General features: G+C 39.8%; 3 protein-coding genes across 5 annotated transcripts; 2 read left to right on the plus strand and 1 right to left on the minus strand.

The window, feature by feature from the left end:
* Positions 1-448: 448 nt before the first annotated feature.
* On the minus strand, positions 449-3088 carry LOC113572788 (cytochrome b-245 chaperone 1 homolog). The gene is made up of 7 exons (XM_027002625.2): positions 2872-3088; positions 2513-2600; positions 2372-2413; positions 2165-2238; positions 1960-2056; positions 1704-1848; positions 449-1545 (listed from the first exon to the last, which is right to left on the minus strand). Exons 2-7 carry the CDS (start codon positions 2598-2600, stop codon positions 1365-1367), a joined length of 627 nt encoding a protein of 208 aa, XP_026858426.1. The 5' UTR covers positions 2872-3088; the 3' UTR covers positions 449-1364.
* A 157-nt stretch (positions 3089-3245) lies between these two features.
* narf (nuclear prelamin A recognition factor) lies at positions 3246-9900 on the plus strand. Of its 3 annotated transcripts, XM_027002621.2 has the most exons (13): positions 3246-3471; positions 3568-3639; positions 4141-4207; positions 4416-4481; positions 4687-4824; positions 4954-5086; positions 5344-5478; positions 5984-6102; positions 6422-6551; positions 7264-7336; positions 7954-8091; positions 8426-8583; positions 9060-9899. In XM_027002621.2, the coding sequence occupies exons 3-13, from the start codon at positions 4151-4153 to the stop codon at positions 9308-9310; spliced, it is 1398 nt and encodes a 465-aa protein (XP_026858422.1). In that variant the 5' UTR covers positions 3246-3471; positions 3568-3639; positions 4141-4150; the 3' UTR covers positions 9311-9899. The 3 variants fall into 3 exon arrangements, with proteins under 3 accessions (XP_026858422.1, XP_026858423.1, XP_026858421.1); XM_027002622.2 differs by lacking the exon at positions 3568-3639 and having other exon boundaries at positions 3246-3504; positions 9060-9900; XM_027002620.2 differs by having other exon boundaries at positions 3246-3639.
* A 1321-nt stretch (positions 9901-11221) lies between these two features.
* On the plus strand, positions 11222-26160 carry slc9a3r1a (SLC9A3 regulator 1a). The gene is made up of 6 exons (XM_027002684.2): positions 11222-11879; positions 18378-18548; positions 20411-20564; positions 21454-21497; positions 22974-23093; positions 23436-26160. The coding sequence occupies exons 1-6, from the start codon at positions 11427-11429 to the stop codon at positions 23595-23597; spliced, it is 1104 nt and encodes a 367-aa protein (XP_026858485.2). The 5' UTR covers positions 11222-11426; the 3' UTR covers positions 23598-26160.
* The last annotated feature ends 585 nt before the right edge of the window (positions 26161-26745 follow it).

Consider the following 26745-nt stretch of genomic DNA (forward strand, 5'->3'; position numbering starts at 1 on the left):
TCGGCGGCACTCAATGATGACGTAGAGCCTCAGCCGCAGATAAAGTTCGGATCAGAGTAAAACCCAGCCGGTGTTTTCGCTAATAAAACACTTATTACTTATAATAACAGAGGAATCACGCCATTCTTACGTGCGTATCAGTGTTTATAAAGTATTGTATAATGTATAATCTACAAAATTCTAAAGATATTCTTAACGACTGTGATGATAAATATTTGGGGTGATAAACAGCAGTTAAACAGAACTGGTTTTTTGATTAATTCTTCCAAACATTACAAAAAATATTAATATGAATAAATAGGCCTAATGTAAAATAAAGCATGATTAAGTAGTGATTTAGTTTCATTCAATAAGTTTCCTTACATTGATCTAGTCACACAATTTTTCATATCACAAAACATCTGCTTAGACATGATGTGTATCTTAACCCATTACACACACACGAATCTGAATGTTTGTTATGTTTTATATACTTGTTTATCATAATAGCATAACAAATATGTATATTGACCACAAAAATTTAAACATTTTGATCTTTTCTAAATCCACTGGCAAAAGGATGATTAGCTTAAAGGCTTCTACTCATGCAATAATACTACTGCAATCCACAGACATTAGTGAGTCTAAAACACCTTTCCCCTTTTAAAAAGAAGCACCTTCATTTCTAACTTCAACAGTAAATCAAAGAGACATTGGCCAATCCATGCTTCTCTCCCTCCCCTCTGTAAGCACAAATAAAACTATATTTTTCAGCAAACAGGCAGCATATCACCAGTACAGGCCATTCAAAGACTATATATGTACTCTAAAATATATTGGCATTGACTATTTACAAACTGTTATAGCAACATGTGTCCCAAGAGACTTATTTAAGGTTTAAAAAAAATTCAGCACCATCATATACATTATTTCATCTTAAAGTTACATTATTTTCTAAATCAGATTTCAAGATCATCCAGTGCTGTCTTACCAATATATCCTGAGTAAAACAAGAAAAACAAAACTCAGAAAAAAAGTGATGCACCAAACATTTAGAACTCTTGAACAATTTGCCACTCACCAGTGAAATTGGGCTGCATTTACAAAATGTTCTATAAAGAAAATAATTGTTGTTATTATTGTTGTTGTTTTTGTTACTATTAATAGTCATACTAACTTCCTATTAGCAATATATTTTCTGGGTAATACTGTTCATCTTTACAGAAGTCTATGAAAAGATCACACCAACAACATTACAATGGAGGGCAGCATACTACTGAGGCACTTACATAAAAGAAAAGGTTTTTAGGTAATGGAATGTTCTTAAGACTGGAGGTTTGTTGATTAATTAGAGTCTGTCATCAACATATTAATGAGACCAGTGGTCATTGAGAGGTCAGTTCACTGTCATCCCTTGAATCACTACTCTCATCATCCCCTTCCACACCCAGCTGCTCAAAGTCATCCTCATCTTCATCACAATCTTCCTCTTCCTCTTCCAGGTGATGCTGCAGTGCTTCAAGTTCCAAGAAACGCTTCAGAAGGGCTACAAGTGCCTCCACATCACTAAGAGCAACAACACAGCAGTAAATACATCTTCCAAATGTACTATACTAATCCACATAGAATCTTGTGATATTATCTGCTTGTCCAGTTCTTTACGATATTGATGGTTTGGACTGTTTCAATTCCATTTACTTCTTTAAGTCTGCTTTAGCACTAACCTCTGTCCCCCAATTGTAGCATTCTGAGTCAGGGGATGAGAGAATCCAGTGGCCATCCTTAGGACCAGGACATAGCCCTTTCCCAAATATCGCACTTTTTCCTCTTGAACACTTATGTCACGCAGGTGCCGCAAATCCAGCAAAACTTGTGTAGATACAACATGGACAATGCCATCAGATGCACTTACAATGTTCTTACTGACAGAGAACAGGTGAGGCATTGAGAACATGATGATCGTGGATAACACTTTCTCACCTTTATCATGTCCCTTTCTCCACAGGGTAAGTATCTTGGTATACAGACTAAATGTTTTCAGCTCTATTTTACCCTTAGATTTGTCAAACACTGCATCCTGTAGACAAAGAAAGTACCTTTATTCCTTTGAACTGTTTTCCATTGCCAGTACATGATGTACGTTTGTATGTGTTTGTGTGCATTTGTTTTGACAGAGTTCCCATACTTCCCACTCCTCCATATTTTGTAGTGCGACAAATAAGCAGCCAGTTATATAGAATAGTTTCCATAACACACTATCTGCAATGTGAGGACAAGAATAAATTGTTTTTGGAAATTTCAATTGGTTAATTAGCAGTAAACATAAACAAACGTTTCTGCAGATTATTTAAACATTTCAGTATTGTGGTGTTTTGTATTGTATCAAAATTACCAGAACTGTAATATGCTGCAGCCAGGCCAACTGAGGCAATCCCTGGATCAAAAAACAGGAAATGTCATTTAAAATGAAACCTAAAGTTCCTTGCAAGTAAGATGTATAATCGGAATTCTATAACTCTCCAATAACTCATACCAACAAGTAGGGACCATGATCGAATCCCAGGTGATCTCTTCAGATGGAGAACATCAGCAGTGTGTTTCTCAACTACCATGTACACCATCTGCGAAAAATAACAACATAATTCATTTAGTTTGCCAAGGTCTGTTACGTTTCATTGTTCTACACAAAATACGTTAATCTGTTCTATGTTACACTTGCGCAAAAACGAAATTAACTGGATGAAATTACATTATTTATTAAACTACAACTCGAGTAATACACGCATAACGACAACCCACACCCACACGAGTAACATGTAACGATTGTCTCGGATGTATTTCATCATGTCAGCCCGACTTCAAGGCCGGAAGAAAGTGAAATCGAAAACTTACCTTATCAAGTCTCCAAACTGTCCGGTAATCTAAAGTGTGGGACTAACCAGATAATATAAAGTGTTAAATTATGTTTTGTAATGGTCCATGCGTTTTCGAAACCCACATTCGGGTATTCCCAACTTCCGTCAAAGTAGTGTTCATTCTGATTGGATAAAGACATTGAACCCCGCCTCTTCTCGGTCCCTCCTAAAATACTTCGGACTCCAACAATACTCGATTGTTGTGTATTATACAAAAAGTTTGCACTATTTTGTACGTCACTCAGATAGCCTATCTTTATGAACCTTTAGTTGTCCAGAAAAACACTGACATCATGACGTAAAAACGTGATAGGAGCGTTGCGGAGTTGCGCATGCGCGCCGTTTTAGCTAAAGGACAATGAAGGCTGATGTTCGTCCGTCAAGCTGCGAAGGCGCATTTCTTAAACGATTTTGTGGGATTGCGATTAGTCAAAGTATTAAAATGGGTTATTTTTTTACATAGTGACCAAGCAGTTCCTGTTAATTCTAGATCATGTGATCGCGTCCGCGTTGTTTTCTGATGAATATTTGGATCTCACTCGGCGCACGGAGTCGTTCCCGAGTTCCTGTCTGTGCGGTATTTCTCACTCGTCTTATATGCACTGGGATGGTAGGCTCTGGTTTCCAAGTCGGAATTAATTACGTGTGTAGGCTAACTGATTTTCAATCCTAGCTAAGATCTGAACGGTTGTCAGAAGATCACACTGTTGCCTTTTGGTTCTGACTCAAGGAGCAGCCGCCATAGGTAACGATACAAGGCGCTTGGTCCAAACGGGCATTTTCATTTTGTTTTCACCAATATTATTCAGCAAGTTGCAGTTTTCTCATCAATTGCTTCTCTTTTGCAATACAGTTTTAACTAGTAATTTTCTGTCACCTCTGTGGTTATTCCGGTGATATAATGACAAGATACATAATCCCTATATTGAGCGGTCTTTATTTATAAAAAAAACCCATCACTTTCTCAAAACAACAATTATATTTACTTATGTCGTGGGAACCTTCAATTACCTTACACTTTCTTTTGAGTTTGCCTTTGTTTCAAGATACCACTTTCCCCCTATTGCTACCTGTAATTATAGTGTTGCTTCACAGTCAATGATTCTGATTGGATGTTCAGAATTTCTTTCAAATTGCCAATGTTTTATAAATCGTCAGTGCCCCCAATAAAAATATGTTGAACAGTTTTGGCATCGACCTTTTTACTTATAGAGGAAATCGTTTCTCCCATTGATTTGTTTTTCAGAAATTATATAATGTCTGAAGTTAACATTGCAAGAAAAAAAGAGAAGTGCGAAAATTGCACTAAGCAGGTAATTTACTGTAACTGCTGTTACTGTTACTGTTATCCTGACATAGGTCTTGTACTTTATTTTATTAGACTTGTAAAAATGGTTGTAATTAGTGTGAAATACTTGTTCCAAAAACATCTGTTTAAAGCAATGATATATTTGCCAATGATTAATAATATATTGTCCCTGTGGTAACTTGATTGTATTTTGTTTCATTTTCATTTCCTAGTGCAATAAGAAACAGAGTGATGATGCTGTAGGCTCAATGAAGGAATGGGGTGTTGACAATGGACAGGTAGATCATGTTTTTTTTTTTCTCAAATATAATAATTCATTTGGTATATGATTGCATATTTATAATTATGCAAACAAAACCAACAATACATAGTTGGACATTAGACGTATGAAAATAGATGTAAAATTCTACATTTCACTGCCTTTCTAGAAGGAACCACTGAACTTCAGTCTCTCTAAGATGGTTGGTATTATGTATTTTTAAGGTGAGCGGGCATCTCCCAGCCCAGCCAGTGTTGCTGAGTGCATGTCTCTCCTGTGAGGGCTGTGTGTCTGATGAAGAGAGTCAGAAAATATCTCAGCAAAACCTACAAGAAATCAGCCATGTTCTTGACCTAAATAAGGTGCCGTAAAGTCTGTGGCCAGCTGTTGGTTTAATGCCTGTTCGTAAAAAAGCTTAAGAAGAATGCTGTGTCAGATACAGTGTGTATGTGTCTCATAGTGTGGTTTGTTTTTGTGTTTGTGTGTGACAGAAATGTGATGCCTCGAAGCACAAAGTGCTGGTTGTGTCTGTGTGTCCTCAGTCCTTGCCGTTTTTTGCTGTCAAATTTCATCTGGATATCCCAGAGGCTGCACAAAAGCTCTGCGGCTTCCTGAAGAGTGTGGGTGAGTCTGCCCCACCAAGCATGCCAGAAATGTTCCCCCAGCCTGCCTCCAGATATTTGCTGTGTCAGACATGCTTGCATGTTTCCATTTCAATTTCTGTTTTACTATTATTTCTGGCAAGAAATGTTGTACATAAAAGAGGTAGCCCTAGGAAGTCCTAAGACTGTTGGCCTATGAATGAATGAATGAGTGGCCCTGAGAAATGTTCCTCATTCACATGGACATGGAAAGGTAGTTATACATGTCTTTGTCTTCAGGAGTTAAATATGTATTTGACACAACACTGGCTACTAGCTTCAGTATTCTGGAGAGCCAGAGGGAATTTGTACAGCGGTATCGTCGCAAGCATCACGACACTCATGCAATGCCAATGTTCACCTCCTCATGTCCAGGTAAGCTCACCATAATAAACCCACTGGTATTTACCAACCTCTAGCTGAATTCCAGGTTGAAGCTACAGAATATTTTATTCACATGTTTTTTTTTGTTAAGTAATCTTTTGTCTTCATGCCTTATGGAATTTTTAGCATCATTTATTGTGATCAGTAAGGAAACTTCTGTGTGTTCTGTGTGTGCCCTGTGTGTGTGTCTGTGTGTTAGAGCACACACTGAGTTTAAGGGGCGTGACTGAATTGAGATAGCCAAAGCATCCTGCTACTGGGAGATATGCTAGCATGGATAACCTCGCACCCTTCCCTGGAGATAGGAGCACCTCTGGACTACAACTGCTATACTGTTTTTCCTTTTAAATGTTCCAGTGAATTAACCTCGAAATTAAACTGTATACAAGGAGGAGCTAACAGCTAGTTTGGTAAAACAAGTATGAGAGGTTCAAGTTGTGCTGATGATTTAAGTGTGTGTGTGTGTGTGTGTGGGTGGTTGGGTGTGTGGGACTAGGATGGATCCGCTATGCAGAACATGTGCTCGGAAGTCTCGTCACTCCCCATATCTGTACAGCAAGGTCACCTCAGCAGATCATGGGCTCTCTGGTCAAAGACTATTTCAGCAGGCAGCAGGTCAGCTTCCTTTGAGCGAAAGTGCATGTGTGTGCATGTGCGTGTGTGTGTAGTAAAAAGCTGCTAAGACAATTTCTCCCTGATCTTAAAATCTTCAGTACACAAAGTCTTTATTGTTAAGTTGTTGCATAAATAAGGTTAGTCCCATTTTTAAAGTGTCATTGTGGGACAGCAAGCATTTGGCCCTTTTATAAGTTTTTTGGATCTTAACACTGCACAGTTTGTATATGGTTAGCTTCATCCAGGATTAGCTGTGAAGTGGTAAGACTGGTGTCCTCCATGAGGAGCAGAGCTAATGCTTTGTTGCGTGTCATGGCAGAAGCTGGCCCCACACCAGGTCTACCATGTAGTGGTGGCTCCCTGCTTCGATAAGAAACTGGAAGCAGTGAGAGATGAGTTCTTCACCAGCCTGCTGGAGTCCAGAGATGTGGACTGTGTGCTTACCTCAGGTAGGAACACACTCACTTTTCTGATGCACTATGTTTTTTGTTTGTTTGTTTGTTTGTTTGTTTTTGTTTTTTGTGCATGATCTGAAGTGTGAGCTGTTACCCAAAGTGTAGATTTAAACAGCTGCTATTTTAGATGAACTACTAATGTTGTCTTTGTGTTGGTGTCTTCTGTCTGTGAAATAGACAGTGTCTTTTAGGTCTTTATGCTTGAGGTGTTACAAAAGCCTTTTTAATCCAATTCTGTGTAATCCAAGAATGACGGATTGGTTAACCTTACATCAGTGTCATTAGGAAAATACCACTGCCCTTGTGATAATTACACAGTCCAAATACACAATGTCTTATTTAATACTAGAGTAAGGTTTACTTGTGCTGTTTTGTTTACACTGATAAAACAGACTTTGGCCCTTAAGGATTGTTAAGATATACCTGAGTTGGTTTTTTTTACCTGGGTTTTATTGTCGCACATTGTATAATTACGCCAATATGACTGATGTACAGATGAGCTGGAAGGACGGTCAGTCTAATTCCAGAGCGCACCTGACTTGTTTCCTTATGTTATAGCAGAACTCAGGACTAGTTTTAAAGCAGACAGATACTTTCCTTTATTGAAGACTGCCAGTGGAGCAGTAGTAAAACTGCATGTTGTATTTTCCTGGCAGATGTTTCTTGTATGTCTTTCAGTTTTCGTTGTAAACGTGTATAATTTCAGGGGAAATTTTGCACCTGATGGAGCAGAGTAATGTGTCTGTGGAGGATGCTGATTGTGTTCCTCTGGATCACGTGTAAGTTAGTCTACCACTGTTTCACTGGGGCTAATGGTGGCACTGATGGTTACTAGAGAAACAGACTTCTCTATTTTCTGCATCCGGCTAGTTTAAATCAAGTTAACGTTGGAGAGATGCCCACACTTTAGAGCTTGTCCAGCTATTCTACAACTAGATATATCTTGAAAGCACTAACCAGTTCCAAGAGAAAAGTAATTTGAGAAAAATGGGGTCCTATTGCTCATACTTCTCTGACAATTGTACATTTACAGCATTTAGCTGATGCTTTTATCCAAAGTGGCTTACAATTATGACTGAATACAACAATTGAGGGTTAAGAGCCTTGCTCACTGCCCCGACAGTGGCAACCTGGCAGTGGTGGGCCTTGAACTTCCAATTAATAGTCACGTACCTTAACCACTGAGCTACCAGTGCTCCAATTGTAGGATTATTTATACAGGAGTCATCTAGTCATCTTGCTCTTGGAGAAGTCTGCAATCTCTGTACTGTTCGGAAGATTCCATGAAGTGAAAACATGTCAAAACCAGTAATGCATTGCTAAACAAATGGATAGGTTTGCCTCAAGTGGCCTGGAAGCAGATAGTCTATAGTGTGTGTGTGTGTGTGAAAGACAGGATTGGTGAGATTGGTGATCCAAGCTTGACAAGGCACGACAGCCGAAGATCAGAAGGCTTCCTAGAGCACATTTACAAATATGCAGCCAAAGAACTCTTTGGCCTGGATGTTCAAGAGATTGTGTACAAGACTCTCAGGTATGTGAAGCAGTGTACTAGAGAGCATTGTAAGGACTGGTTAAGCCAGGGTTTTCCAGCTCCAGTCCTGAAGTTTATTTGTGCAGTTTTCCCTGATCTAGCACACATGACGCAGCTCATGAAGCTCATGAAGGCTTTTCATGTTAGGTGATGAGCTGGGTGGAGATTGCTATGGCAGGCCTGGGGAGACCTGTGACTGGGGCTGAAAGCCAGTAGCATAGGCAGTGGATTGTTTGATGTAGTACTGTTAAGTATTTATATTTAGCTACTGTAGTTAAAACATGATGAGTTAATCTTCCTTTGTTGTACTTTTTACCTGCTCTGGTTCTGCTAGGAACCGAGACTTCCAGGAGGTGGTGCTAGAACGTGATGGAGAAACGCTGCTCCAGTTTGCTGCAGTCTATGGTTTCCGGAACATTCAGACACTCGTACACCGCATGCGAAAAGGAAGAGTGCCCTACCAGCTAGTGGAGGTCCTGTCCTGCCCTGGAGGTATAACTATATTTTAGCTGTTTATAAAACTGAGATGCAAAGTAATATCTGTGCAGTACTAGAGAAGTTGTGACCAAGCTATACATATTACTGGAAATACTCTCTGTGTGGCTTTTTAAAACCTTTTATTTTTATTTGAAAATTAGAAATACCTTTAGTTATTTAGTGTGACATATATAACCTAAATCTTATTTAAATGCAATAGCAAGTACTAAACTAATCTTAAAGGTATATAAGGATTTATACAACACAGCTAAGTCAGAACTAAGTACAAATGACTTCTGCTTAAATTCTGCACTTTGCTTGTGTTAATGCTCTGAACATCCCATATTTCAACCAGGTCGGGTAATACCAGTCTGAAAAGTCCATCATATATGTTTATACCAGTCCCTCCACTGAAGTAGCTGTCAGAGCGGTCCTGAACAGGTCTTCACAACTGTATTGTCTCTGTCTTTGCCTGCTACCTCTCCTTGCAGGCTGTGTGAGTGGGCGTGGTCAAGCAGAGGGGGAGGGAGGCAGGCCCGACCGAGCCCTAGTCCAGCAAATGGAGGAGGCCTACAGCAGTCTTCCTGTGCGTCTGCCTGAGGCCAGCCTCCAAGTCCAGCGCCTTTACCAGGACTGGCTAGAAGGCCAGGACTCTCCGCGTGCCCAACAGACCCTCCACACCCAGTACAGCAGCCATACGCAACTGCCCCTCCACACCCTCATCCCTGATATACAGTGGTGAAAAATGGATGGACATCAAAGGGACCATTTATTTCCTCTTTGTCTGGAAACTCTGTGTTTTGTAAGCATTGAAAGGTTAAAAAAAAAGTTTATGTTGTGAACATGCTGAGCACAAACAGACTGCATGGTGCCTGTTATAAGAGACATATGACCTTTCAGAAGCCAGTCCAGGCTCTTTTTTTAAGTTATGTAGTTTATTTGCTTGTAGGTCCTCTTCAAATGCTTATACAAAAATATTATAAAGCCTGTGGAATGATTGTTATAACTCAATTAATGAGAAAATAACAGCAATAACATCGGGCATTGACTGTTTAAAAAACATGTATGATCATAAGTGAAATTACCCCTAAGCTTGGATACTGTCAGAATGGGCTGTCAGTGTCTATGTGGTATTGTCTCTAAAATAATGAGGTCCAAAAAGTGCTAAAGACCTGATTACTGGTGTCACAATCTAATAAAAACGTATTTACACTCGGAACAGAATTGACACTAACTGAAGCCTGAAAGTTGTGTGCAATGGTTATCAGTTGCTTTCCCTTGGAAATATTTTTTGCTTCTTATTTCTCATTTTCTTACTACATCCATGAAGGATCTGTGGAGGCTTTTTAAAGAAATTAGTTTGTGGAAAAGCGTGAGCATGTTGTAACAGCGCAGGGTCACTGGCAATTCTACTTATTACCACAAGATGGCAATGCGCATCAGCGTAATGGACCCTTGGCACAAGCAGACCTGAGCGGTTGGGTCTTCAAGACAATTATAAACGACACTCGGAAGGCTTTCTTCCTGCGATAACTTATACCTGCGGTATTCCTCTTTGTTTATTTTTATCAGAGAGGGAAGGAGTGTTTTACATGATTTACTATGAAGTATTACATTTTTTTTTCTTTTAAAATGATTTACACATCCTGTCTAGAAAGGTTATTGTTTATCTTCTCACACATCCACTGGACATAGCCTACTCACAAATACTTATCAATATATGCCTACAGTGACATTTCCTGAGAACATTTCATTTTCTTCACAATAATTGGCCTTAGCCTGAACAATGCTTCCTTTTCTCTTAGCTATTTCTTATTGTTGCCACTAAGATTTCTTTTATAAGTGCATAATGACATACTGTGTAATGTGCACCCAGGCACAAAATGACTCTGGTTATATGATATGCTCCATTATGGTACATCAGTACAGGAATATAACCTATGGTATTTTGGGTGTGTTTCCTTGGCCCTGGTCAATTGTGATGTGTTAGGTAATGTGAAAGTATTGTCCGTATATTATCAGCAGCTCATAGATCGGTATCTTTTCGTTTTTTCTGCTGCACTACCAGCCCTTCCAGGAATGAAATCTCGCTGACAGACAAGGAAATTGTTGGTGGGTAAGATGTTAGGGATTCAAATTTGATTACATCAAGGTTCTCCTAAATCTCAGTGTTTTGATAAAGGCTATGATACATTTTAAGAAACGCAATGCTTCATTACACAACAGTCAAATGGCATTTTAATGGTACCCTCTATACAACCTCTATAGAACACTTTCTTGTTCCCTTTACTGGATAACGGTGCACCTGTCCCACGCTTATCGCTTAGTCTTAATACAGTTTATGTATTAGACCATCTGAATAAATACGTTCGCAATAACTTTCCCAACTTTCCTAGAATGTTAGAATTTACCCTCTTTCAAACACAACTGACTCATCAATAATTAAGCCCCTAATGTATCTTAAATGTGCGATATAGCGGGACGAATATTAAAATATGTCCGGGATTGAAAAAAAAAAGAAAAAAAAAGAAGCATTTTAGAAGGAAACTTATTGGCTTGTCAAACAGCCTTTACGCAACACTAGTTGAGCATGCCCATTGATTGGCCCAGTCACCTGTCAGCCGTGAAGACGTCATTTCGCTTTTACGAAAAACAGTGTTTTTCACTGCATTCAGTACTAAGAGTTGGGGACGAGGGAGCGTTTTTTCTCCGCAGGCTTAGAAACTATACTTCTTTCGAAAAATATCATTCGGAAGTTAAGCGTCATATCGAACTTTCTTTGATCTCTTCAAAGTCTTCCTTACTATTGTTACGTCAGATCTGCTTTACGTTCTGTCTGTAACTGCTGAGAGTTAAGCATGTCAAGCAATCTTAGGCCTAGATTGTGTGTTGTAGAAAAGGGTGCTGATGGTTATGGTTTTCATCTCCACGGTGAGAAGGGGAAGCCGGGTCAATTCATCCGGCTTGTGGAACCGAATTCTCCAGCTGAGATATCGGGTCTACTTGCCGGGGACAGAGTTGCGTTTGTTAATGGAGAGAGAGTAGAAGGAGAAAGTCATCAGCAAGTTGTCTCCCGGATACGAGCTGTTACAGGCAAACTGGATCTCATTGTAATTGATGCTGAGACGGAGCAACTACTTAAAGAGCATAACCTGAAGTGCCAAATAGAATTCGTCACCGGGGGCATTCCATTGCCGAGAAGCGAATCGGACAGCAAAGACGAAGATAAGAATGATACACCAATGGAACCAACGCCTGTTTCAAACACAAACGGTGACATTGCCATCGACAGGCTGAGCGTGAGCTCCAAGGTAAATTTACAGAGATTAAATATTGGTAAAAGACTCGCACGCCCTCGCGTTAGACTTCTACTTCCCACGTGTTCCATGTTTGCGGAGACTAGAACTAGACGAACTTAATTAATTGAAGATTTCAAGAGCTGCGCACATATTCTTTTTACATTATTTCTAAGATGATTAATGTAAACGCACATTGTAAAGAACATTTTGCTTAGCACGGAAAGGGAATAACCAGGTCCTGTGATTCTAAGTAATTTTATGGATTACCACTCCAGCCCGACATGGTGTGATTTGAAGGTTCACTGGAGTACCGACAGAGGAAAGCAATGTTTTAACAAGTTGGGAATGTCCGAGACTAACCTGTTCATTGCTTTTACCGGCAGTTCATGCTTAACTCGTCAGACACTAGCTTTTGTCTCTGTCGGCCAGAGTTACTTCTGTCATTTGAAAGTTTACTGATATTAGAATGATTTAGTTAAGTTGTACGATAAGTCTCGTCACGAGGTATAAGCCCCATTGCGTGTAGTAATTTAGTGTACGGTCTGATTACTCAGACGCTAAAGCTCCAACAAACTAGGTTTAAAAAAGAGGCGGTGGAGTTGGGGATTGACGTGTAGTTAGTGCCTGGTAGTGCAAGGTGCATGGAAAGTCAAATGCTTGCCAGAGAATAAAAATATAAAACATATTTCATCTTTTGACTGAAAAAAAAAAAAGACTTACTGGGTAAGAGGTGTGTCATCCCGAACTTTAGTAGAATAAGTGGCCGTTCCTTAGCATTAAACGTTTGCGATGATTTTTACTTGTTTAATCCATCAGTTTGTAGCCTAACAGCCCTTTGATTTCTGAAGTGTGGACTGAAATTCCATTTAGTTTGGAGGACTGCTGTAAAGCCTGCCTTAATTTGAAGCCACATTAATAGTAGTAGTTTGATATTGGTCAACATTAAGTTCACGTATAGTTATATAACAACTATTCATAACTATAACATAACATTTAATGTCTGATCTGCTATCGGTATACTACATTGACCTGAAACTATTCCAGCACAATCTGCCATTCTTTCCATTAGCAGAGTGGAGGTAAAGATTCTGTGCAGAATAGCCTTTCACTTAAAGATTTACTTAGAGCTTTTGGCCTAGTGTGGATTCTAAAAAACACTTTTAATCCCTGCAATTATCAAAGTATTTTTTTAAACCTTGCTCATCTGTGAAGGACTGCTTTGTTGGGGAGGGATATTCTGTGAGTCCAAGGCTTTTTATGTTGCCTTGCTCTAATTGTTCAGGATTCTACAGCTGAATGGGGCATCCTCAGACTGGCTGGCTGCTTGGCCGAGACTAAGCACCCTTTGTCTGAGGCCAGCCACAGCAGGGTGTTCTTACCAAACTGAGATGAGATTTGGGAACGGGTTACTCACACAGAGGGTTAGCTGGTTTTCTAGGCGTTTTCCCAGGTACCATACCAGGATTGCCAAAACAAATATGATGGTAATAAACATGTTATAAAGTGTTGTAATAAGACTAGTTATAAATGATGATGATTTGTGTCATCATGTTTCAGGTTACACATGATTAAATAGGATTACTGTAAAGCCATCATAACATACATTAGGCACCTTATATGGGCAAGCACTTGTCTTTAATATAAACTTCATTTTCAAGAATGCTTTATTTTTAGGTAATATATTGCTAGTTATTGATGCAGTCTGTATCACCAAACTTGTCATATTATCTCTAAAGTGCACCATTACAGTACAAACAGTGGATTACAAAGCTACTTTGTTAGAAACTTTCGGATATTACAACATCCTGTGTCACATAGCCTGATTAGCAGACCTGATCCTAATTGTAACCTTAGTGAAATTCCTCAGATGACTCCTGATGCTGTGTAGGTAGTTTCAAATTCTGTGAAGGCCCCACCCCTCAGCTGTTTTAGGAACATTATGTGAATGTGTGTGACTAGTATGTACAACCATTATTTGCTATATGAAGTCAAAACCACTATTGTGAACTGTAATGGAAATGTCTTTAATAATGTTTTGAGTGGGTGTGGTAGTAGAAGTGTCCTCATACTACAGGAAGGCTGGCAATCAAGTGTGCACCCTCACCTAATCCAATTAAATTCTTGAGTCTGTGAGTCCTGTCGTAGCATAAACTGGTTTATCATCATCTATTATGCTGTAACAAAGTGCACATTTTCTCTGTCTGTCTCTCTTTTGCAGTCTTTCTACTCCTACTGACACATATACTGCATGATAGGCCAAAGGTAGAGGTTTTTTGTTAAGTGACTTCATTACCTTATAGGTATATATACCTTATTTTAAAAAATTTAAAATATAACCTGCTCATTTTAAAATAGTTTAACCTTTTATCTTCAGCCATCTTGTCCTTGCGGCAAGTGATATTTGTGTTTTAATGAATTTTGTGGTGTTGAATTTGCCAATAATGCAGCTGGCATGGAATGATGTTTTCCTGGATTCAGCTGCTTCATGTTAACTTCATGTTCGCAGTCATATGTAACTTTCAAAACTAAACAAAGGGTCAGGTGTCAGTTTGAGTGTATAACAGTCACTGATGGTGAAATGCCCTGTGAAGATGTAAGGGAGAGAGCAATGAACACACATTTGAATAAACCACTTCCTGTGTTACAAGTCTGTTGGTTTCCTGGTAGCAAGCCTTTTTTTGTTTAAAGGCAGTATAAATGATGGCAGTCCCATTGCAGTCCCCATTTTCTGCCTTCTGGTATCAGTGGCGTCATTTTATCTCACTTGGCGTGTGCGCATGTGTGTAGTGTGCTGTCTTTTGGGGAGGGGGGTTGTTTGAACTGTGGTGTCAGGGATGTGGAGGTTGATTATTATCTCTGTATGTTCACTCAAATATTCAGCACTTCAGCATGGGGCCATTAACACCTTCACATTCTCCTTTGCGGTCAGAATCACTAATCATGTACCTCTCTCAGGTTTTGCTGCTTTTAGATCTGAACTGTGGCATTGATATATGAAAATGAACCCTTTCCCCAACATTTCTATACCCTCTACCCAATCTTCTTATGTAACTCCTCTGTTAAATAAACCATAAACAACATAATATACATGAGTTATAAAGTCATTAACCTTTGAGATAGTGTATCATATTATAATGGTTAGCAATAGTGAGTTAAGATGTTTCTCCACACTTTGCTTGAGGTGCAGGTGATGGAAATATGTATGTAGCTGTGTAGGTGTGCATGCAAAAATGACTTATACTTACTCCCCATAGCGAGACATTATTTAGCTTGATGATGAATATTAGTGGTGTGAAGTGGTTTCCATTATATTGAAAGGGTCCAGGGCAACTTCACAGGCATGCGGCCAACACTTCAAATCACTTCTCTAAAAGTTTTTTTCTTTTTGTTTTTGTTAATCATTGTTCAAACACAGACCTTTTTTGCTAAGATGAGGAAAAATTAAATGAAAGAATGATTACTTGCCATGGCACAATGAGGCCTGTAAGCACTCTTTGCTCTAGTGATGAATTTTGTCCTTAACCGCATTATCTCTTACAAGCGGTACCATGCTCTGTGGGGAATTCAGAGAAAGGAAAAGTTTATATGAAACACCACACGATGGGTCAGCCCGGTCCCAGCTGCTGCCGCTCCACATTAACCACATGGACAAGAATCACGATTATGGATGGGTACTGTAGAACAGCAGCTGGTTCGCATGGAGTACACCTTCCAGAGGTAGTCTCCTCACTCCTTTACGCTGTGACATTTACGCAGGAGGAGCATAGGCCCAGGACTCTGCTCCTAAAGGCCATTATAAGGCCAGCCTCCACTCTAGGACACTGGAGTCAAATAGATTGCAATCTAAGGGTCCCGCAGGCCAGATAGACTGAAACCTATTAAATGGAACATGAAGTTGTTTTCTGTTATTTTACTTTTACACACATATATATGCCATATAAAACTGAGTCCTAACCAATCTATGTTAAGCTCTTTGTTTAGTTTTTTTAAATTGGCTGTCACAATTAGTCTCTCCCATCTTCCATGTTCCGTGTTTTCCCTGTCTTGTGTATTTTAGTTCCGTGCTATAGTTTTGTTTTCTCCGCCCCTCGTTTGATTTTCCACACCTGTCCCTCGTTTAGTTCATGTATTTAAACCCTGCCTTGTGGCCTTGGTCTTGGCTCTTCATTGTGGTTGTTTATTTCATTGCTGTTTCCTGTTTATTTTTGAATCGGCTTTTGAAAGCCCGTCTCTGTATACCTGTAAATTTGTACTCTGTGTATCCTAGCCTTTGTGTTTCTTAGCCACGAGTTTTCCCTAGTCTTTGTTATAGCCTGATTCCCCTATATGCCTTTGTGTGTTTTTGTTTTGCACATGTATCCACGTATTCTCCGTGTTGGCTTTATGACCCTGGACTGCTACAACGACTCTGATTTCGGATTTGCCCATAATAAATCTCGCTCTTCTCTGCACGTGTCCGCCTCCTCACCACTCACCGATACATTGGCCTACTTAGTCATACGTTTATAAGACAATTAATAATCTCACAGTCTGTTCCATACTATTTCTTGCTGTGTTGTGCAGTAGGGCATATAGTGTTACGGAACCCTCACCATGTTCAAAGGGTGGGCCACTCCCTCACCCAGACCTCATGCTAACATAGCTGAAGGGAGACACAATGTATTAACCCCCTCTGCTCGACTCCATGAGCTTCCCTTCAAACAAGGAGGGAGGAGTGCAGTGGGACTCTTCATGCCACCCCCTACCATCTCCCAATGCCGCACACAATGTGCATTGCAAGTAAATGGCAAGGATAAGGGGTGAAGGCTTTATCCTGTAGTATAGCGGTGTCTTATCGTTGTGCGGATGAGTGTGGAGCCTCACAGGGCTCATTATGGATTCAGTGTTTCTCTTCTTTTTAGATCTGAGAAACTGTCCCCACAGTTTTGGCCCGACTTTAACACAACCATGTATTTTTACACAGCAGCAACTGCACACAGATTAGATAAAACCTTAATTCTGATCTCCTGTTATGAAGAAGTTTCTCTGGTTTAAATTTTATTTTCATTAATATTACTATTTCACCTTAGGCAGTCATAAGAGGCGCTGGTGCATTTCTGAAACAATCGCATAATCCTTTGCATTCTTCTATGACCATGATATGCAAATATCACGCTGAAACGAGTTGCACACTGTAGTTTCCTGACATTCCTTGACCTGATGAGAGCAGACTGGGAGCTCACGTCATCCTCAGATGTATCTTAATGCTCTGTGGCTGTGGGATTATGTTCTTACAACAACATATGGGATCTGCTGGATTACCCTGTGGTGAACTGTAGGGAAAATGTGGCTTCTCTTTTCCTTCATAGTCTCACCTACAAGCAGAGTACTCACTTTCCTGAGTAACCACAGCTTGTGGCATCTTAAATGAGTGAAGACTGGAAAGCACTTCAGTCACTTCAGTCACTATAGTTAGTTTTCTAGCAGACGTAGAATGTTCTCTTTGGCTAGACTTTCTAAGTCTAAGAAGTTGAAGAAGTAACCCTAGCCTTAACCGTTGCCGCTTCAGCATGTTTATTATATTTGATCACCCCTCACCTATCCCCTTTGGAGAGCAGACATTGATAATCTTGTTTAAGCCTGTACACTGATGCTGACAATAACACTGTTTTTAAAGTCTGGAATCTTACAGATGCTTAAGACAAGTTCACTGTTGCTTTTCCATGTAGACTGTTTAGACACAATGTACTGTACACTCCTGATATGGGTGGGGACATAGTACAGACAGAGTTGTAGCTTTTTTGTACTTTTCCGTACCAGTAGTTTGCCCAAAGCTCTCATTTTTTCTTTATTTGAAGCTGTTGAATGTTTAACTTGATATCTGATCATTTAAGATTTTGCTGGGTTATTACAAACCAATTATTGGCATTGGTGTTGGCAAGTGTGCTCATGGATATGTTGATTTTCAGCATCAGGAGAGTTGGCTGGTCTCTTTTACTGCCTCAGCAGGTCATGTTTGCTGATGCAGATTCACTGGGTGGTGCCTGCTCGTGTCATATATTATCAGGCTTTTTGATGAAAAAGGAAGTATACATGACAGTCTCATCAGTTCTTCCTTAAGCACTACACACGGACAAAGCTGCAATTTAACAAAATCTAAATGGTATGTTGTTTTCTTTAATTTTTGTATATAAATTGTACTTAATACTGCAAGAATAGAGAAAATGTGTTTTAGTGTACAGGTTGTGGTATCAGTGTTACTGTATTAGCATTACTGCAACTGATCTGTACTTTATATTCATTTCTTATGTGTTATGATGGCAGTCATTATGATGACTGACTGAAAGAAAAGTGCTGTTGTTACTTTCTCTGAAAAGTGCTATGTGGGGATTCTTAGATGTTTAATTATCTACATGTTTTTCTGTGTTACGCAAAAGCTTTTTAGTAACTTCAATGCAATATGTTCATATCCAGTTCATTCTGTCTATCTCACTATCTCTCTCACTTCTGTTTCTCCTGTGTCTGTTGCAGGAGTCCAAGAATGAGCTTCGTCCTCGTCTCTGTCACATGAAGAAGGGGGCGATGGGTTATGGCTTTAACCTCCACAGTGAGAAATCCAAACCGGGTCAGTGTATCAGGGCGGTGGACGAAGGCTCCCCCGCCGAGCAATCTGGACTTCGGCCCCAAGATAAAGTGGTGGAGGTATGGTACTGCTGGAGCCCTACCCCCAGCTACACGCCCTTGCACTGTGAAGTGCTGTAGGGGATGACCACTGCTCTGTTTGTTGAACACTGGAACTTGAGAGGTGGCAATTTTAGGCTTTATTATGGCATTTACGGGACACTGATTGGTAAAATCTCACCTTCTGTACATACACTGTGCTTTAGTGTTAAAATAGTGTTTGCTAGCTGACCCATCAGAGCAAAAGTGGTCAGTATAGTTACTGCCTTTACAGGAGTACTAGGATTAAAGCATGCCTCACCAAAGGTCAGGGACCAGGGTTCTTGTATCCCAGTCTTTCCGTGGTGTTTGTGGTGAAACACACCCTTGCCTAATCCAGTTAAAGTCTACAGGATGAAGTTACGCAGTTCCAATATCAGCAGAGCAGCCTGGCAGAATAAAAGAGCAGAGAGAGACATACCAGGGTACCTTGCAGTAAGAGTGTACCTGCACAAACTTTTATATCCATTTGTAGGGTGTTGTTTTTTAACAGGACCACAGAATTATGTGACCGTGAGCAGGACACAGAACCTGGCCCCCATAACACAGGGGCAAACCATTCAAAAAGGTCAGAGGCTATCTCACTGGCACCATGCCAGGGGCAGTCAACGCAGCGAGTTTAAGAGCCTTCGTCCGTTTAGCGCTGTCCCAACCTAGATTAGCACTTCGCACCTCCTGCGAGCAGCTTCAGCTCTCCCGGCTGCTCTCCCATTGCATAATGGTTCAGCCTGTTCGGACAAAGACCTTGAATAGTGTATTTGTTGCACACATTGATAAATTTCTGTTGGGGCATATTGTGTCAGGCTGCTCTGCCCTCCTTCCAGAAGGGATTTCCATTTTAAAGGCATTTCCCAGCCATTCCGGGAACAAGCCAAGCACAGTGAGAATGTGAATGCTGGCTATGGTTAAAGGCAGACTGGGTTTTTTACACTTTCACGCTGGCATTCTCGCTCCAGCCTTCAGCAAGGCCCTGTGCTGCTCTGGCGTTTGCTCAGAGAGCACTCAGACATGGAAATGTCATGAATGAAGCTGATGCCTGGGCCTTTTCCTGAAATGGCAGTGAAACTGAACAGCTCAGATGTTGCACATGCTTTGCCAGCACATTCTCACCTTTTTGGAGCTATTTTCTTATGAGTGTAGGGGAACATGAGTCTGTGTGTGTGTGTGTGTGTGTGGACTGTGGGAAGGGGTTATCTCCTGTGAAGACTGGGACAAGTATAAGGGGGCTGTTGTTTGCTTGCTGCTGTTTAATTGCTTGGAGCTTGGGAGGGTGGGAGAGGCATTCCTAGCAGCCCACTCGTGTGCTGGCTCTCCCCCACACATTCCTTCGCCTGCACAGCCCTGACACACAGCCCTGACAGCCCTGACAGCCCTGACGCACAGCCCTGACACAGTCCTGATGCAACAGCCCTGACACAGCCTGGCACAAAGCCCTGATGCAACCCTTGATGCAGCGCTGACTCAGCACTAACACACAACCTTGACACAGAGCCCTGATACACAACCCTGATGCAGCTTCCCTGATGCTAGACCTTGATGCACAGCCTTGACACACAGCCCTGACACACAGCCCTGACACACAGCCCTGACACACAGCCCTGACAAAGGCCTGATGCACATCTCTGATGCCACAACCCTCACACACAGCCCTCAAGTGGCCTGACGCACAGCCCCAGTGCACAGCCCTGACACATAGACCTGATATTTGACAATGCCTTCACAATACACATCATGATATTTAGTTCTGCTGACCACCTGCAGTGAATCACTGATTAGTAACATTTGAATGTTACTAATAAAAAATTTAAAAAAAAAGGAAAAACAAGGCTGGCTCTTTCTGGCAGGTGAACGGCGTGTCCGTCCTGGGCATGCAGCACTCAGATGTGGTGGCTGCAATCAAGGCAGGTGGAGACGAGCTCCGGATGTTGGTGGTGGACCCAGACACTGAGGCCTTCTTCAGCCAGTGCCAAGTTCAGCCCACCGAGCAGCACCTGACAGGTACGCCAAATACCATGCCAGCCTAGCCAGTCTGCCGTTGGAGGGTGCATGCATAATGCATTGTGTACCTCAGTTTGTCCTTGTAATTCCAAACTTTTTTGTGGAAATAAAGCATGTTTACAGCCACTGTGAACTTGAACTCCCTGTTCTGATGATGCACAGCTTTCGGTGCTTGCGCACACACTACTGTTTAATGATTAACCCACAGCCTTCACCGTCTCTGTCTCAACATGAGATGTTTAGTCAAAATGTTAACAGAGCTCATCTCAAAGGCAGTCATGGTAGCCATGACTACAGCAACAGCATGGGGTTGGAGGATGGATCAGCTTCACCCTGAGCATGCTCATTCTACCTCTCTCACCATTGTTAATATATGCTTCAGTCTACAGTGTTTTTGTAGAATTTCTGTATTTCATTCAGTTCACAATTCAGTTAACTGTTAATTCTAAACCATTAATATCTTTTTTTATATCATTCCTTGGGCCAAGCTTGCATAACATGTGACCACCTGTTAATATGGAGTGTCTGTATGTTTGGACTTTGAGTACTGACCTTTTAGTTAACACATTTCATTTTGTATTGTCATACAGATGTTGAATGTTTAACTTGGAAGAAGTCACTCATTTATTCTGTCATTCCCTCCTTCACCATTGAGCAGACTAGTAGCTGTTGTACAAGCTTCTTTGGTGTACAAGCTCAAAAGTGATTAAATATGATTAAAAGTGCGGTGTTGACAGCAGTATGTTGTGCAGAAAATATTTCTGATCTGTAAAAGGTTATATGAGAAATAGATGTGCATGGTTACTGGACATTTAATTAATTTTTTATCCATTTATTTATTTGCTTATGGTGTGTTTTTGGTCAATATTTTTCCTCTTTGCATTCTCAGGCCCTCTTCCTGAACCTGCTCCCAGTGGAGGTGCAGATGAAGAGGTAACATCTCTTTTTCTTTTTGTTTGTCTTTCAGATTTTCAGAAGAATAACTGGTATAATCAGTTAAACAGGGAAGCTGAACCACACTTGCCAGTGTTTGTGCTTTGAACTGCACCTTTTAAAATATTTCATGCGTAACTTTTCAGCTCATATCATTGTCAAGCCCTACAGAAGCTCGCAGGTGTGTTTGGGTAGTGGTGATACTGAGAAACGCTGGGCTGGTGGCACTTTCCTGAATGGTACTTAGCCATGCCCTGGATTAAATTACACTATGGAAGATCATACCAGCGCTAAAATTAATCTGTAACCCCAGAACTCAGAACTGATTGCTTTGGTATTCTATTTCAAGTTGAAGGTACAGATTTAGAGATTGGTGTTCTCCAATTTTAGCAACTTGGTAAAGATTTCATACTAACCTAGATGTACATGCTATGTATTGTGAAGATGTGGCAATATTATTGGTGTTCTACCCCCATCCCCCACACATCTGTTTTCTTTTACACCTCACTTCTCTATCATCCACTGCCAGACTACACTAACTTGGAGAATGAGGAGAGGGAGTCAGAGGGGTCTAGGCTAGATTAATAGCTGCTCTTCTGAGGTAATGCAGACTTCTCAAGATGATAAGACTGCTGGGGGTGAGGAGATGAGCCTAGTTTATGGCTTACCCTCTCAAACTCAGCTGCAGTATTGTGTGAAATCTATATGGCTATCTATCTATATGGATAGAGACATGTTCTCACCCTCATGAGCTCTCCAGACCTGAAACCATCAAAATAGTAAAAAAAAAAAATTATAAAATATTTTTCGTTTTTTTTTTTAAATACTAAATGTCAGTATAGAGGGTGGTGACAAATCAGGGCAGCTGTCTGGTTTTGCTTAAACTTCCAAGGCCTTTTTCAGAGTCCTTTCCTCAGACCAAATCTGTAGAAGAATATAATGGAAAACCACTTGACTGTGGTCAAAATAACACAGTATAGTTTTGGGGTGGGGTATCAAACATGTGCTAGCTCAGCAAGTAACATATTTTAACATCTATCTATCAAGATGAAAGAGATATTTATATCCCTTTTTTATTCAGTTAATTATAGTAATATACATGATTTATATAGTGCTTTTTAAAAACAAGTTCAAAAAATACTTAAGAAGCTGGTATGACAATTGACATTGTGTATGTTTATTACAACACAATATTGGTATAGTCTGGAATTTGTCTCAAGGATTCCCTCTAGTGGTCAGAGTTGAAGACACAACATTGGTTGTAATACAAAACAGTAAGAAAATAGTTGTAGTGTATGCTCAGTGATTATATTTTTCTAACTACAGCTATTACTCACTGTAATAAAACAATTAGAAGTAGTTGTAGTTAGAAAAATGTAATGCATGTCTCCAAAAGTTAACATTCAGTCCTGTTCTTGGTATGTTAGAAGTGCTATGATATGTGTGTGAAGCAGTGCTATGTTTACTATTGCCCAGTTGAAGGAGGAGGGGCCTGAGGAGACCCAGCCCAGCGCGTTGGCGAGTCCTGCTACACCCATGGCTTCCTCCACCTCATCCACACCTACTGCTGCTGTGGCCTGCAGCCCACCACCTGAGGTCGGTCTGCACACACACTAACAAGTTCAAATTACTGGGTGCTAATGTAAACTGCTAATATTAAACTGTGGCTCAGGAAGTCTGTATTTGCTGTGCCATTTGTCTTAAGGCACACAAATCACTAGTAGCAGAATTTACCATGACGTATTTAATGCCCTAATGGAAGTCATGATTTATATATAGTCATGATTATGTTTTTGATATACAGCTTCATCAGTTCTAGTTTATAATAACGAAATGCTTGCACCTTGCCACTCACGCGGAAGTCGTGAATGTCCAGAGTGTGAGATGATGTTGGTGGTGGTGATGATGATGATGACATTGACGGTCATGCTGTTGCAGGAGAAGCCAGAGGAGAAGGGTTTGTGTGTGGATGAAGGTTCAGATCTGGATCTGAACATGTCCCTGCAGCAGGCTAAGGAGCGTGCACATCAAAAACGCTCCAACAAAAGAGCGCCACCTATGGACTGGAGCAAACGTAGTGAGCTCTTCAGCAATCTGTAAACCAGCTGCACCCCCCTTTAATCAGTCATTTATGAAGTTTACCATCTTCTGTCCAGCTCATGAGGTCAGTTTCTAAGATCATCAACCATGAGTAAAGCAACAGGGCTATAGGAAAAATGTCAGGAAAGGGGTGAAAAGGAAATAAATGAAAGCAAGAGGGGGAAAATCCCCATGTTATATTCATTCAGTTTAATGAAGGATTGAGCACTGTAGAGTAACGGTTACTAGATTTCTCTTTCATCTGTCTCTTGCTGTCAGTTTCTGTCCCATCTTCCTGTTCATGCAAACACACACACACACACTATTCTGATATTCTCATTTCAAGCCAGTGTTATTTTGCCAATGTTATTTTGTGTGTGTGGTTTTTCCATCTTTTCTTATAATCACCACCTTTATAGAATTTAGCTTATGAGATTATAAAATTATTACATCATGTACAGTGTAGATTTTAATTGTTAAACTGGAAATTCATATTTTCCCCTAAATGCATGTTTAGCTATTGAAGATGTCTATTTGTCCTTCTGAAATACATATACACCACCAGCGCTAATAGATCTGCACAATGTGCTGTACACACCAACTGAACATCCATTATCCCAAACATGCATCTGGCTTATCCAAGTTTAAGGCTTGATGGAAGACTCACAATAACATATAGATGCATTTTAATTTCTTCCATTCTTTAGATTTAGTAAAGCGAAGTGTGCTAGAAAGGGTGGTGATCCATGGAGCAGGGGAGCCAGCTGTCTTGTCTATCTGCATCTGTGAAACTGAGCCACATGAGGCATTCACATTTTATTGTTATATAAAAGGAAACGGGATGTAGGAATGCTCTTGGCTGTCTCAATACTGTTCATTTTTTGAAAATTTTGTAGAGAAACTGCTTTTTAAATAGCAAATAGGCCATTTATTTTAAAATTTGGGATTTGTGCAAGTCTTGATATTGTGAAAATAAGACACTGGTATAATCACTGATTAATATGGCCAATTTCTATTGTTACTGAAATAGCTTTAATTATTTCTCTTTGATCCACAATGCTATTGCATCACTGAAACAATTGTAATTTATTTTGGCTTGAAGATTATATCAGGTATTTGGCTGAAAGTTGTTTTCCTTTTTAATGAACATCCTTGAACAAGAATCAGTGTCATCACTGCGAACAAAAAGTCTTATTTGGCTCACATTACTTAAATAAGATTAAATAAATACAGATGTTCCTGTAATTTACTGTTATGAAATATGTAAATTCATTTCAATTCAGTTCAATTCTTCCTTAATATCATGTGAACACTCAATGCCCAACATAAATATGCTAAAAAAGTATTCTCAGGGTTTGAACATGGGACTTACTTTTGATTAAGTGGACTGAGTGCTGTCTGTATTTAATCAAAATGTTTACGGAGAACACATACTTACAAAACAGTAATTACTTTAATTAGACAGAATTGTGCGTAAAATCTTAGAGAATCTGGAAAAAGACTTTTTTAAAGCATCCTTTAATTCAGTGTAAAATGTCTTGTTTTCAAAATCAACAGATACATTTTCACAGCCATGCGGAAACAGTTTGCAATGCTTGTAAACAAATTAACATGTACTCAACCAACAAGATCCCCACACATTTGAACTATACACATTAGAAGCTATCAAACCCTATCACAGCACAAAGGATCATCAGAAACAAAGACATGAACATGTACAGACTATCAAAAAGGTACAAACCCACAGCCCCCACCTATCTGTGAGGGCTGCTGTTAGTTCAGGTATCATTATTACAAATCATTCAGCTACTTGTATCCAAAATACAAATTTTTATTTTATTATTTTTTGAATGTTTACTTTTATATTCACTTTCCACCTTAAAATTCCTGACTTGATTTCCTTTCATAGACCAAATTAATGAGTTATCAAATATATATATAGCACCATGATGTAATTACTAAGGACAGGGAAAGTATCACAAAAACCCGTGTTAGTATTGAAGGCCAGAACAGTACAGGCCTTAAGTGGACTCTTAACATTTCTGCATGCACTGATGATTATCAATCTAAAACACATTTTAATCCCTTAATTTTGCTTCAAATATTGAAAAACAGGATAAGGCATCTAATTTGCTGACAAAGATTTTGCTTTAAAGGTGAAGTTGTGCGTTAGGGTGTGTTAAGATTCATTTCTGGGTAGCAGCAAAAATCTCATGCCTTGAAACAGTCACGTCTTAATATATGCAAACAACTAGGTGAATTTGGTCATAAGAAAAATAACATCAAAGTGAGCTGACATCAAAACCAGTGTTTACCTTAATCCTGATACTATGAATCAGAGGAATAGCCTATATAGAAAACATATACTGATTTAGAAGACAAGTTAAATTGAACAGTCTCATGGAAGTAAAGGAAATATTTTCACAAATGTACATTTCAATAGCATACCAACCACTTAACCAAAAACACATCAATATGACAACACGGGGGAACAGCATGATATTGCTTCAAAATATGTCATATGTGGCTATATAATGGTTAACAGAAATATACAGAAAAAATATCAATGTTTGTCAAAAAAAAATAGAACTAAATCATGAAAACTGCACATATGGAAGCTGCAAATAAAGAATAGTTTAAAACTAATCCCAGTATAAATCAGTAAAGTAAGTAGGTTATCCCAGTACAAGTAAAAAATATTACCCCAAATATTGTCTTCAGGATATGATTTAAAGTCTGCACATTTGAGAAGTGGGAAGAAGGAGAGGCGGGGAAAACTAACCAACCAACAATCCACTGAGTGGAATGGGGTCCATATTAACTCTGTATGGGTGTTACTCAAAGTGGGCCATGAAAGGTCACACTTTAGTGCTTTCCAGGGCTCACATCTCAAATACTACTTTCTTGAGCTGCATCACTTATACTGGAGCAAGAAACACTAAACCATGCAGTGCTATGGCCTTCCAGGACTGGATTTGAGTAACAGAGTTTTATAATGCAAGTATAAACTAAAGATTCTGATTATCTTCAGAGTTCTGTATTATCCCATGAGGTATTACAAATGAAAGTAAATGGAAAAAATTGTTCACATCAGTTGTAAATATGAAGAAAACGTGATTCAATAATACAAGCAAAAGACTGCAAATAAAAAGCCAATGAAATACAAGAT

This window comes from Electrophorus electricus, chromosome 14 (genome assembly GCF_013358815.1).
Source record: "Electrophorus electricus isolate fEleEle1 chromosome 14, fEleEle1.pri, whole genome shotgun sequence".
In the NCBI taxonomy this organism is placed as follows: domain Eukaryota; kingdom Metazoa; phylum Chordata; class Actinopteri; order Gymnotiformes; family Gymnotidae; genus Electrophorus; species Electrophorus electricus.